The sequence below is a fragment of the Peromyscus californicus genome, unplaced genomic scaffold (genome assembly GCF_007827085.1).
Source record: "Peromyscus californicus insignis strain IS unplaced genomic scaffold, ASM782708v3 Scaffold_10__1_contigs__length_136768540, whole genome shotgun sequence".
In the NCBI taxonomy this organism is placed as follows: Eukaryota; Metazoa; Chordata; class Mammalia; order Rodentia; family Cricetidae; genus Peromyscus; species Peromyscus californicus.
The window spans coordinates 20,213,628-20,227,673 of record NW_026294391.1 but is presented as its reverse complement, the minus strand read 5'-3'; the positions used below and the strand labels follow the sequence as shown (position 1 = coordinate 20,227,673).

Here is a 14,046-nt window from a genome sequence, read left to right as displayed (position 1 = left end):
CAACTTTCCTAAAACAAATAGAAATATGAGTGAGTCATCCTACAAGATCAGTGGCTCTGAGTGAAAAAGTTAGCTGCCTAAGTAATGATTACCAGGTTGTTGCATAGTATTGTTCTCCTCTTACAGTTGGCAAAGCTCCTAAGCAATAGTAACATGTGGCTTCTTGGCAACTTGCCCTAACAATCGTATGGACATTCTGAGAAGCCCCCAAATCCTTTTGCATGGTCAGAGGTTGCCAAGTCTAATCTACATAGTCTTATCTCTCCAACTACAAAGTCAAGGTAGCTATCTGAATTTTAAAGTGATTTACCCTTAAAAATTGCTTGTAAAAACTTTATTAGCTATAGCCATCAGGCAATAGACTCTTCCTATTTCATGTGTACAATTCCATGATTTTAGTAAATTTAGTGAGTTGTACAACACATATTTCAATTTTAGGACATTATTCAATGAGATAGCTCTTGCCTTTTTGCCAATACCATCTCTTCTCACTTCTAGACCCAGACACCACTAATCCATTTTCGACCTTTATAGATTTATATTTTCTGGACATGATAGTAATCAGATAATACTATCTGTTGTCTTTGCCTCATTGTTTCACTAAGCATCATATTTCTGAAGTTCATTCAACAATTTCCCTTTTCACGTAAAACCTACCCTGTACTTGGGACTATACCTCACTATTTCAAGCTGTATTGGAAAAGCATGAGAAGTTTTCTGTGACTCACTGTGGAATGAATCTTTTATGATATATCTAGGCTGATGATGGTTAAGTACAGGAGCATACACTCATTTAGCAACAGGGTAGGTGGCAGGGATATTCTAGGGCAATATGCCCATTCTAAACCAAATCTCCATTATTTTAGGAGCTACATTTTGGCTTGCAGATGTCTGTGATCTTCCTAAAAGTATATGCAAGCTTCCACATGCTGCCACCTTTATCTGAACATAGAGTGTTCACATCTGATTTCCCAAGCTCCATGATTCCAAAATCCATGAAGCCTCAAAGCAAGACTGTTTGGTTCTAAAAAAAAGTCATTGGCATAGAAAAGAAACACTGGTAGAAATACTGGTGAAATCCAAATGTCTAGAATTTCCTATCAGCAATCTGGATCAAGATTGGCTTCTCAGTCTCAACAAAGCTACTATGATAATATTACAAGTTAACAATGGGGGAGCTACCCAAATTTTACAACTCTTCAATAACTCTGAAACATTGCAAAATAGAAGTGCGTTAAAACAAATAAACCAAAGGGCATTATTTTTACTCTACATTTAGAAAACATCATCTCCCTTCTAAGGCAAACATGAAGCAAAAAAGAAAAAGAAAAAAAGGAAGGGAGGGAGGGATTGGGAGGGAGGGAGGGAGGGAGGGAGAGCGGGAGAGGGGGGGAGGCACACAGGAGCATTACAATTACAGTACTTCATCATAAGTATCACAGACAACCAAAATGGTTAAAAATAAGGGAAATAAGTGTCTGTGTATGTGCTTAGTGACAGCCTACAGATCTAGTAGGAATGCATGAAGATGCCAGGTGGTGGTGGTGGTGGTGGTGGTGGTGGTGGTGGTGGTGGTGGTGGTGGTGGTGGTGGTGCAGCACACCTTTAATCCCAGCACTTGGAAGGCAGAGGCCAGCCTGGTATACAGAGCTAGTTCCAGGATAGCCAGGGCTGCAAAGAAAACTTGTATTGAAAAACCATTAAAAAAAAAAAAAAGAATGCCATGAAGAAAACTACAGGTGACATTGGGTAGAAAACATAAATGAATATACATTTGTGGGCTGGAAAAAACAGATACTCAAGTTTAACTGACTTAAAAGGGAAGGAGACATGTATAATTTTATGTGAGAAAAAGTACTGAGGGTAGATAGCCCAGAGGTGTAATTGACCTAGCCACACATCTTAGCAAGGGAATAGTCTTTCTGTTCCCCCAACTTATAACCAGCTCCTTCCTAGCACAATGGCAGCAGTACAGCTGCTTATACCCTAAAAGACATTATTTAACTCCACATCAGCTTATGGGGGTGAAGACCTTCTCTTCAACCATTCCTGCCCTGTACCTCCTAGCCCAGCTCAACTGGAAAGATCTGGATCATGTAATCCTGTATCAACCAATTGTATACTTCTATGCTAAATGTCTGGCTTAGTTCACTGTTAGGCACTATTAATATTTAGGGATGGATCACTTTTGTTATGAAGACTATCTTATACATTGTAGTTAGCCCTTTGTGTAGGAATACCTAGCACCCTCCTTGGTCTCTACCTACTACATGTCTTCCCCTTGTTGTAGCAGCCAAAATGTCTCCAAATACTGTCCTGTGGAGGATAAGAGCCTCCCCATTTGAGATCTAGTATGTGAGAACAACTAGAATTTTATCAATAACTACATATGGATCCCATCCCAACTCAAGAAAAGGAGAGGCTATGCTAACAAAATATAGGCACTGACATCTTTATATAAGGAGGAATTCCTCTTGAGTACACTAGAACATATGAGAAAAACTCAATGAAATACAGAAATGTAAAATTATCATTACAAGTCAGTAAAACTTGTCCCCAGATACATGATTACATTGCGCATTTATGGAAGACATGTATATGTCAGGTACTGTGTAGACAATTCAGAATAAAATATGTTTGAGTTAAAAGGAAGAGAATTTTTAAAAAACTACATTTTTGCTTAGTTCCTTCAATCCCCAATTTACTTTTCCTAACTTTTTATTTTGAAAAAAATCCACAGGAGTATTACAAAGGATTATCCAGGGACAACCCTATAAGACATCTATGAGATGATACACATGAAAAACTGATTATTTGTTGACTGGCTTTGGGGGAGATAGGGAGTGACTGCTAATGAACATGTGTTTTCTCTGGGGAGGGGTGACAAGAATTAGATATCGGTGATGGTTGACAGCCTCGTGAATATACCAAAGCCACTAAGTTGTACCCCTTTAAAATGGATTATCTTATTGTATGTAAATTAAATCTCAAAGCTTTAAAACTAAGCAATAGATACTAATCAAAAGGCAAATTGAGTCAACTCCACACTTTGAGACAAAGAGTTTTAAAACGCAGAAATATCCACGAGGTTACATGGCCAAGCTCCAGGTAGGAGTTCTCTCACCTGATAGGAATGAGGCTAGTACTTTGGAGCTGCTCAGGATGTCCTGTTTGTCTCAGTGGCCCACCCACTAACACTGCACAACAAGCCACCTGGGGGTGGTACAGATAGCCTGACTGCACTCCTCGTTCTTTGCATTAACATTCCTCTCATCTCCTTCCCACTCATTCCCTGAGTCCCTTTCATTTAAAGACATAGAGCATTTTCCAGATGAAAAACACTGGGGATCCCACAGACCCCTAAGCTTTCGAGATGTGTATGCTTGCTCTGCATTTCCAGACCTGAACAGAGGCAGAAACAACCCTCGGACTGCTTTTCTGTGTACTGAAGTGGGCGACTCCATGGCTCAGAGCATCTTAGGCAGCTGATACCACACATCTGTACATACATGCACACTCACACATTCAGCACAGGGAACAATCACAGCCCCAGGTTGCTCCAAACAATGAAGTGTGAATACATTCATTTTCCTTTGTGCCACTGTACATATGTATATACCATAAATACTTATCAGTTGAGATTACCCTCAGAATGGAACAATATGCAGACTAACATATATTCCCAAAGTTTCATGTGCTTGTTTAAGGCTTCTCAGATGCTCATGGGTAACTTCTGTTCTTCATGAAAATACAGAAACCAGTCCTCAACAGTCTGACCTGATTACCTACAGTACCACAGGAACTACCAATCTGCTTAAATCAAAATGCAGTCACCAAAGCATTGTAACCAAGGGATACTACCTTCCTGACAAAGGCAAATGATAATGTCTAGAAGCATTTCTGATATCTGAACTTAAGTTTGGGAGAGGATCACTACCACCATCTAGATCTAGTGAAGAGAGACCTGAGATAATAACCATCCTATGCTACCACCTCCCAACAAACAACTATCTGCCCCCAAATACGAAGACTGTCATAGCAGAGAAACCCTGGTCTAGTCACACTTTCATGGTCTGGATACCTTTAAGGACTCTACTGTGAGCTGTACAGTCATTTGAATGACCCAACAGGCTTCTCTCTTCTATCTATATTATTGAATATACAAAATGGTAAGAATGAAGGCTTCCAATAATAGGTAAGAGTCCTTCATATTGGCTCTGAGTGCCTCAGCTCTGCCAGTAGTAAGATTGTAGTAAGAAGTCTGAGATCCCTGATCATTTCACTGGCTATACCTTAAAGCATTATCAAAATCCTCTGCACTTCTTGTTTTCCTCCCAAATTCTCCAACATAAACCTTGCCCTTTCTAGTCCTAGTGCCCCAGATCTCTCTAGTGCAGGCCCATCATAATCTGAGAAAACCTCCAATAGTCTCTATTGCTGTCAGATGTCCAACTTGCCCACCATTCCTACTTGATCAGCTCAGCAGAGGACAGGATACAGTACTTATAAGTCTCAACATAAGACTCCACACTCAAGCTACAAGAAAGGTGGATCTTAGAGCAGAGCTGCAAGAAAATGGTGGGAAATGCATAGCACCTGCTTCACTGGCATGTGACAAATGAGAGGCTATTACTAAAGACAGCAAGCTGACCTGGTGCTTCCATTCTTCCCAGGACACAATACATGGGAGTATGGTAGTTATGTCTATTGATGGTGAGACAAACTGCCAAAACCCAAAGGGCTTCAATCAACACACGTGTATTATATCTCACAGGTTCAGCATCAGTTTCACTGTGCTAAAGTCAAGGTGTCTACAGGGCTAAATACCTTTCTGCAAGCTCCAGGAAAGCATCCTTTATTTGTCCTTTCCAGTTTCTAAAGGCTGTCTGCATTCCTTGGTTCATGGCTACGTGACTTCAACCTTTGCTTCCACTGCCATATCCTCACCTCTGTCTCATCCTCATCTTCCTGCTCTCTCCAGTAAGCCCCATTGTGACACTGGACCCACCCAGATAAGGCACGACCATTTCCCTATCACAGAATCCTTAACTTAATTGTATCTGCAAAACCTATCTTGCCATGGAGGGTAACTTATTAACAGGGAATAAGACATTAAAATATCTGTCTTTCTTTAAGGGGCCATGATATTGCAGAGGGGAAGAAACATCAAACAACAATGAATGCAAGATAAAAGAACCAGTGGGTCCAAAACAGTGCAAAGGGCCTAAAATTTAGCCTACTCAGGGGACGGTCAAGTACATGGTCCCTCATTGGCTGTGAGAAGGAGGTCTCTGAGTCAACCACCCATTGGCCTCAGTTTCATCATGTGTCCATCTACACTTCATGCAGCCATGACTGGCTTCTGATAAAAGCATGCATGTAAATGCTTTGAACATAATATAAGATATATGATATGTCTACCATATCCACAGAGCCAGGGGCTGGGGTTTGACTCAATGATAGGGTGCTTGCCTGACACTGACAAAGCCCTGAGATCTGTCTCCAGCAGTGGAAAAAAAAGGCATGGAATCCCAATGGAGAGAAACCTTACTGTATGATGAAGTCTTACTAAAAAAGACATGAGTGCATCAAAGACAGTATTCGCCTCACAAAGGCAGGGCCCTTTCTGATATCATTTACTAGAGTCCCAAACCTTGGAAAAATGCTGAAGAGAGAAAGGCTGTGCAACATACCCTGTTGAACAAATGAACAACTGAATGAACAGAGGTGGGATACTTAAAATGGGTGTGGACTGGATGGCTGAGTTGTATGCTAGAAAAAGCAATAGGTCAAGGGTCAGGAGAGCCCATGGCCTTCTAACTATGGGCAGAACACACCACTTAGCTGGGCTCTCAGCTGTGAAGAAAGGAGTTTGAACAAGATGTTCCTAGCTTTTCTGGCCCCAAGACTGTGGTGATCTCAGCTAGGAATGGTCTGGCCCAAGTCTTCAGCCCTTTACATACAACCTCTGGGCCAGCCATATCAATTCATTCTCTCACTTGTTTGGAACACACTCAGCACTTCCTCATCTCTAGCATTTTTCTCATGAGCCTCTTTATCTTGCTTGGTTCTATAAGCACTTTAATATCTTGCCCCAAGACATTGATAGACAAGGATAAAAACCAGTCCATGTTCAAGAGAGCTCTCCTAGCAGGGTGAGACTGTTAAATATTTTCTCCCTCCAGTCGTGGAAATAGAGGTCAGTACCAGGTTGATTTCTCCAGGTCCTATGACTCAAACACATCATTAATATGGTCTTATCATAAAGTTCTGGGAAGTATCTTCATCAATAAATTCTTATCATGAAGTTCTTGAGGGTAACCAAGAGCAGTAGCATCAGACTGCAAAGGTGTTTTTTGGGAGGGGGTGTGGAAATCCACTGGCCAGTAATTCAAAAACAGGTGACCCACACCTGGCACTAGACTATTTGTTTGATAGTCTATGGTATCTAGGAGAGGCCTTGCACCCTGCAGCCCCCATTATAAGGTAACTCCATTTGTTTTAGGAAGTTTCTACAGTAGTAGGCTTCCAAAGGGCTTTTATGTTGTTATCCCTCCCCATACTCCCTCCTCTACCCTGCACTGCCAACCCCCACTACATTTAATCATTCCTGCTCCATATTTTCCTTTCCCCCTTCATACCACCTGTGTTCAACCCCCTTCCTCTGAAATCCCTATGACCCCTTACTAGTTTCCTGGTTTCAACTTGTAAGCCCTGCAAAGTATGCCCACTGGTATATTACGGGAGTAACTAATCACCTTCTTGTTGGATTTAAAGCCCATTCCACAAAATGGAACTCATGTCTGGTGCTGTTAACTGGACCAAAAACCTGTCATAGGCCCTAGGGGAGAACCTAATACTACTATTTTGTTGAATTGACATAGCATTAAACTTTCTCCTAAGTTCTTATCTATATACCTATAGCTTAAGAGATCTCTCATGCATCATCAGAGACACTTTCTTTTGCAGTAGATGGCAATTTGTACAGAGACCCACAACTGGTTGACGTACAGAGAATAAGAGACTCCTAGACATGATATGGCCACAGGGCCTTTGCACACCTGGTGGGGGGGATGGCACCTCAAGACGTCCCAACCCTGTTGGAAATTGATGGCTGTAGACAAAGTATGTTTTCTCCAGGAATAAAATCCCCGAAAGACTACCCATGCCCTGGGAGATGATGATCCTATACTCATGCAAATACAGGCAGCATTAAGTAGACTCAATGAGTTTAAAATAGAGAGAACAGACGAAACTGGAAGGGGAAAGTGGTGAGGAAAATAGGGGAGGAATTAGAAGGAAAGGAATCAGGATAGATCTGGTCTAAATACATTACATATATGTATGAAATTCTCAAAAAATATATAAGATAAGTAATAGTGTAAGTTTAAAAAAAGAAACTGCTCCCTCCTTCTGTTGGAAGTTATTTTCACCTGGGGAACTGAATTAATTATGGCATATCCCATGACCTTTATCAATTTTGTTTGTTTTATGTTTGTCACCTATGCCTGACCCCCCAAAAACCCTTGTCTCCACGTACAGTCCCAGCACAAGAGGTCAAGAATCTTCATAAATATTTCTTTGTTTTATTAGATTTAGATGGAGACAATTGATTTCTATAGAATTTAACTTTATTTTTATTCCATTATATTAAATTTATTGGAAAGGCAAACAACATTAGCAGAAGGTCCTGGGCAAGAAGCCAAAAGTCCTATCTCAGGCTTACCAGGTGACCCTGTCATGTCACTTGACCCACCGTTTCCTGAAGTGAACCTAACAGTGACTGTGACACACATTATTTCCACTTCCCAAATCAGAGTGAAAGGAAAGAGAAGGAAACTTGGAGACTTCTAAACATCCGAGAGTTATTTTTGGAAATCAATGACTTTTCCATTTACTTTTCTTGAAGAAAAAAAAAGAGAAAGGAAGAAAAAGAAAGATATTAGACTGAAAAGTGGTAGTTGACATCTAAATGGATACAAAGGAAGATTCTTCCCAGGGGCTGACCCCTGATGGCTTTTAAAGCCAGAAACTCCCTCATGTTCATACAAACACTATCTATAATCTTAAAGAATGAAAAATGGAAAAATCATTAAGTTGTTTATCGGAAAGCTCAACTTAGACAGTTCACATAACCCAGAAATAGACTCTGTGAGGTAAATATAGTCAAGCTCCTATTAATTAATACTGAATAGTGGTTCCAAGAAGGTAGCAGTGTTATCTGGCTCTGTTATAGAAGGCTCCAACTTAGCAAATACCAGAGCCAAGACTGTTTTCTCCTTAAGGCAAAAGCTTGGAGTCAAATACTCCCATGTCTTGGGCATATAATAAATTTTGTGTGTCCTTTTCCTGTGCAAAAAAAAAAAAAAAAAAAAAAAAAACAGAAGAAGAAAAAGAAAAGGCCGGCTCAAGGGACTTTTAATATACCACAGAATTCTTACATGTGGCAACAGGTCAAACCCCATCTAGTAAACAAATGGCCCTCAGCTCTCATGCCATGACATAATCGTAGCAGTCAACCATTATTTACACTCAGCTCTGATCTCAAATATGATTTCACAGTGCTTTATTTTTAATTTGAAGAGGGGAATGTGCCAAAATGTGCATGTGGAGGTCAGTGAACAACTTTGGGGAATCAATTCCCTCCTTCTACCACATGAGTCCTGGGGAGGTAGCTGAGTTCATCAGGTTTGGAATCAGGCACCTTTAGCCACTAAGCTGTCTTGTGGCCCTCAAATGTGATTTTTGCCCACTGTCCTTCACTTCCAGTAATATACAACTACCACTAGGCAAAAGAAATAGAATGTCTAATTTCAACAACTGGATCTTTGAACAGCGTAATTCAAAAGAACTGTGTAGGAAGCACATGCACACACAACGGTTAAAGGAACTAAATATTTTTTTTAATTTGTACTATATTTTCTAAGTATAAGATTTATAATTATTTTTTATAAGAAATAAGTTTCTAGCCAGGTCGTGGTGGCGCATTCCTTTGATCCCAGCATTCGGGAGGCAGAGGTGAGGCAGGCAGATATCTGTGAGTTCGAAGCCAGCCTGGTCTACAGAGTGAGTTTGAGGACAGCCAGGGCTACACAGAGGAAACCCTGTCTCAAAAAAGAAAAAAGAAAAGAGAGAGAGAGAGAAAAGAAAAGAAAGAGAAGGAAGGAGGGAAGGAAGAACTTTCTATCAGGTGGTTAGTGTACACTAAGATAATATATGCAAAATATATGTAAGTCACACATGATTTATTCAAGTGAACTTCAAGCGATAGAAACAGCAAAATGATTTCACATTTATGATACATTAAGCTGACTATGGAAATCATATAAACAGTACCATTCTATGAAAAAATGAATTTAAATCCAAGGGTGGTTCACAGTTGAACTAAAAAGTTATGTTGATAAAATAGAGACACTTTTTCATGGACATTTGTAGCCACATCTGTAAAGATGTTTTCTTACAATTGCATGCTCTTCATTACTTTAGAAAAAATTAGAGGTCCAATAATTCACCAATATGTTGAACTGGAAATATCTGTTATTAAACATTGAATGGAATTACTTTAACATTCTAGAAGAGTTTATACTTCATGCTATTAAGGATTTTAATAATTACATATGAAATAATGTTCAAAGTCAACAACAATTTTCATCTAACCTACCACATTCATTTATTCCTCCTTAACTTTATTGTCTTTAAAAAGCTTGTTTTTCCCTTGCCTCTCCTGTCATTTCTGTTTGGAAGCTATATGGTGAAAGTTTCTTGAACACCATTTTCTCGTCCTCTGAATGAAACAAGATTCATAACCTGTCAGATGTACATGGAGAAAACATGGTGTTCTGATATGCAGTCTTGTTCATATAATAAAAGTTAATTACAACCTTAAAGGATTCCTAGTCACCTATAAAAATTGGCAACCTTGTGTTTTCAAAGAGGAAGAATGACTAGCACACCCTTCAGCAGGCTCCACTGAAATGTTTGTGGCTTGCTGAACATTCCATACATATTTCGTGCAAGGTATTATGGGAGCTGAAGTTCAAGCTGTCCCCAGCTGAATTTTCACTCACTATAAAAACAATGTCTCAGAAAAGTACACACATGTTTTTACTTTACAAAAAAATGTAAAATATCCACTTTTGTTCATTCAATCAACACTTAGCACTTAGAAAGGGGACTTTAAAAACCTGTAACCTAAGTAATGTCTAAAAAGGGTAAAAAATGTTATTCAGGAGCAAAACAGATTTGTGGAAAGAGAATTCTACAGAGATGAAGATCCTAGAGGATGATTCCTGTAGGTCCTTTTGCACCTATGTTGCTGGCTATACCATTAAAATAAAATATTTACACTTACTTTTATTGTTATAAATCTCTTTTGCAGAATAGCCGCAATTGTTATAATATCCTTATAAAGTAGGGATTAGCCTTTTCTAAGCAAAACACTTTTTTTCAAGACCAAGTCCTCCTATGCACCCCAGACTTGCCTTGAACTCTTGATCCCCCTGCCTCAGCCTCCCAAGGGATTACAGACATGTGCTACCATGCCCTGCTTTAAACACTATTTAATTGGTTCGTTTTCCAGTTGTTTAGGATTTTAACAGAAATACAACACAAAAGATCATCACATTTCAAGCAGTTCCACCAATTTCAGAATCATCCAAAGTTTGATCAAACAGATGTGGTTCTCACATTTGGTTAAAATTATATGTCATCCGATGTTCAAAATAAGCATTTTTGAACCCACAAAGCTGAAATTGGACTTACGCAGGTTTCTGTATCCAGAGGTCTGCAAAGGTTAGAGGGAATGTTCAGGAACCACGATTGTTTAGATTTGTTTTGCCCTATCTAAACCCATAGAAATCTTCAAAAAAGCTAGCAGTTTCCCTCCTCAAAAGTTTATTTTCAAACGACAGTGCCATACAGGCTGCCTTTCCTGTGTAGGTGGGAGGAAGCAGGCACAATGTCACCACACCGGCCTTTTCAAGTCTTGAAATCACTAGGAAGCCTACAGTATTTCCTTTTTGGCATTCAGGCCAGGGTGGAGAGAACTTGCTCCAGAGAGGACAAGATATCAGATAACTAGTGGAAACACTTGGTTTCAACAGAATTCCCATTTACACACACACACACACACACACACACACACACACACACACACACACACACACCTCTCCAAGAGCAGCTGACCCAATGGATGTAGGAGAAACTTTATTACATGACATTAATTAAATGAAATCTGGTAGTGCTTTTGGAAGAATCTGTTTTTACTTGATCAGATTTATTTACATGAACTGGACAACTTTGTGCCCTGTGCATATCATGCACAAAAAGGAAACTTAAATTCAACTCTTGTTTTTCACTTATTCCAAAAGCATATGGGACTAATCATATCACATTCTGGCCACAATACACAAGGCTATTTCAAACAGAATTTTAACTCACTTGATTTTAAAGGCACTAGAGCACCAAAAAAGTTTAACAGCCTCGCCTAACTCCAGAAGGATTGGGAATACTTTTAATGCCCGTCTGGCACCAGGTTTTGGATGAAAACCAGGCTGAGCCCTCCAGGCAGGGAACTCATTCCCTCATTCTCAAAACTGGCGCACACGTTTGTGATCCAAGGTGACAGCGCATCTTGCATCTGCCAGGAGCTGGGAATCCCTGTTCCGCCAAAGCCGGGGTGGTGGGCCGCCAAAGGCCCGGGGTATGGATGGGCGAGGCCACACCGCAGAAAAAGGAAAAGAGGGCCATCCGTCAGACTCCAGAAAGGAAATTCCAGGGGCCCAGCTCCCAGGCCCTAGACAGCGAGTGACGTGAGGGAATCGTTTCAGTGTCCACCCCGCGACAAGGGGCCGGGAGGAGATAGGAACTTCTCGTTCTGGAGACTCCAGAGCAGTCACCTCCATCCTCGGCCAGAGTACTGAGAGAAGGGATGTGCGGCTGGAGAAGCTCAAATCCCATCTCAACACCACGGATACAGGAACTTCTCCCAGACCTAGGGGCCTCCTGTACTCCATCCTGTCTCTGGGCCCAAAGGCTAGAATTGCTACAACTATAGCTAGGACTGAGAGGTACCGTCCTGGGAATGGAGGCACTCGAATCCCCATCTCAGCACCTATCCTGATCCAGGGGGCCCAGGGACAGGGGCACCCAGAACATTCCTGGCTGTTCCACACTAGGCTGCATATATCGCCAGCACATCCTCTGTGGGGGCACCCTCACCCAGTTCCGCGGCCCCCGTTGGCCCACTTACCGGTCGCGGGGATCGATCCACGACGTCTGGCGCGTGTTATGGTCGATGTAGAAGACGCGGCCGTCGTAGTCGCGCGCCTCCTCCCAGCCCGCGGGCAGCGGCAGCTCGGAGCTCTCACGGGCCCGCGGCTGCGGCGGTACCGAGGGCACCACCGAGGGTGCGGGGACCACGACGGGGGGCGCTGGCGGTGGCGGCTCCCGCTGGGGTTGAGCAGGAGGCGGCGGCTCTCGCTGGGCCTCCCGCGACTGTCCCCGCCGTCGCCGCCGACCGCCGCTCAACCAAGGCATGACGGCTCGGGGCCCGCCGCCGCCCGGCCGCCCAGCGCGCGCCGCCTCCTCCGCCAGCACTAAGGCCGGGCGCCCGGGGCGCGGGGGCGGCTGCGGGGAGCCGCCCGCCGCTCCCGGCGCATCCTCTGCTGGGCGCCCGCGCACCGGCGCCCGACCAGCTTCGTGAGCCGCTAGCTGCGCTGCCCGTTCCGCTGCGATGGCCCAGGTCGCTGCCACGCGCGGAGTCACAGTCCCAAAACCGAAGCCGCGGCCACCGATATTGGCGGCTCCTCCACTCCAGAGGCCGGTCCGGCCATCTTCGCTCCACACAGCCGGGTCGGGAGGGCGGGGTGTTCCCACGCCCCTCCCCTTCCAGGCTCGCCCCGCCCCTCCTTGCTGCTCTTCTATCATTCTCCCTTCCAGGCTCCACCTCTGCCCCAGGCCTAGGCTTCCCCCTCCCCCGCCCCTTACTCCGCCTCTCCCTTCTCCCCCTTTCCCTCGCAGCTCCTCCTCCATTTCCCTCTCCAGCTCCACCTCTGTTCTCAGAAACTCTGCCCGCCCTTCGTCCCCTCAGGCGGCTCCTCCTCTGCCTGCCTTCTTGGATTCCGCGCGCTCCTCCCTCTTCCCCTCCCTCTTCACACCACCTCCCCCGGCCTCGGGAATCCGCACCCGGCCCTGGACGGGCGCCGCCACGTCAATCCGCCCCCGGGCCACCTCTGAGAGAAAGGAGGGCCTGGAGGACCGTACTGCACCCGGACGCAGCCTGCTCAGGACTGACTCCTGGAGAGGGCAGTCACCGCACTTCACCCGCCCTCAGACCCTAGACGCCTGGGGTCCTCCCCTCCGCGCACCTGGGGGTGGAGGCTGAGCCTTTGGTCTGTTGACTACTCAAACTCAAGCCACAAAGTAGGCAAAGCCGCGGGAGCAGGCGGAGGAACACTAACAGTCTCCTCAGTTGAAACAAGGGACACAACTTACAAGAGGACATCTAGGTTGGTGGCAAGCTCACGGCCCAGCAAGGAGATCTTCAGGAGATCTACCTAGGGTCCTTATGCTGGACCCCAGAACCTTCTCTGGGCTCTTAACCCAGCTCCATGATCCCACAGTTTTAGCGGAAACCCTAGAAAGCTAGTGCTGGCTAGGAAGCCAGGTCACATTGAAACCTAACTGGTAATTCTGTTCTGCTCACATCTCACAGCAGAGAAACAAGAGACCCCAAAGTGAAATCTGGGTCTCTCTCTAAATTTCCCAGCTATAGATCCAGGGCCATAATCCACTAGTCCCATAGAGCATGAAAAGCAGGAACATGTCACTTTTTTAAAGCACGATAATGTTAAATCATTTATGACTACGTCTTAACCATCTGCGGAAATCCAATGCACGATTAAAGTCGTTTGAGGAAAATTTGTTCCCCGCGTCCCCCAACTCACAAATGTTCGCAGTAGTTTTCATTCCTTGGGCTTTTTTTTTTTTAAATTACCTTCTGATTTTCTTGTAAAATGGGACTATTACATAAAAGGAAGAATTGTA

At 43.5% G+C, this 14,046-nt stretch overlaps 1 protein-coding gene across 2 annotated transcripts in view; it reads right to left on the bottom strand.

The window, feature by feature from the left end:
* Wwc3 (WWC family member 3) overlaps positions 1–12,581 on the bottom strand; it is a 106,818-nt gene extending 94,237 nt beyond the window's left edge. The window contains exon 1 of one of the 2 annotated variants that reach the window (XM_052712390.1): positions 12,251–12,581. In XM_052712390.1, the coding sequence (XP_052568350.1) occupies positions 12,251–12,537 (287 nt within the window). In that variant the 5' untranslated portion in view covers positions 12,538–12,581. The remainder of the gene's footprint in view (positions 1–12,250) is intronic. The other variant, XM_052712306.1, reaches the window with a different exon arrangement.
* Positions 12,582–14,046: the final 1,465 nt, after the last annotated feature.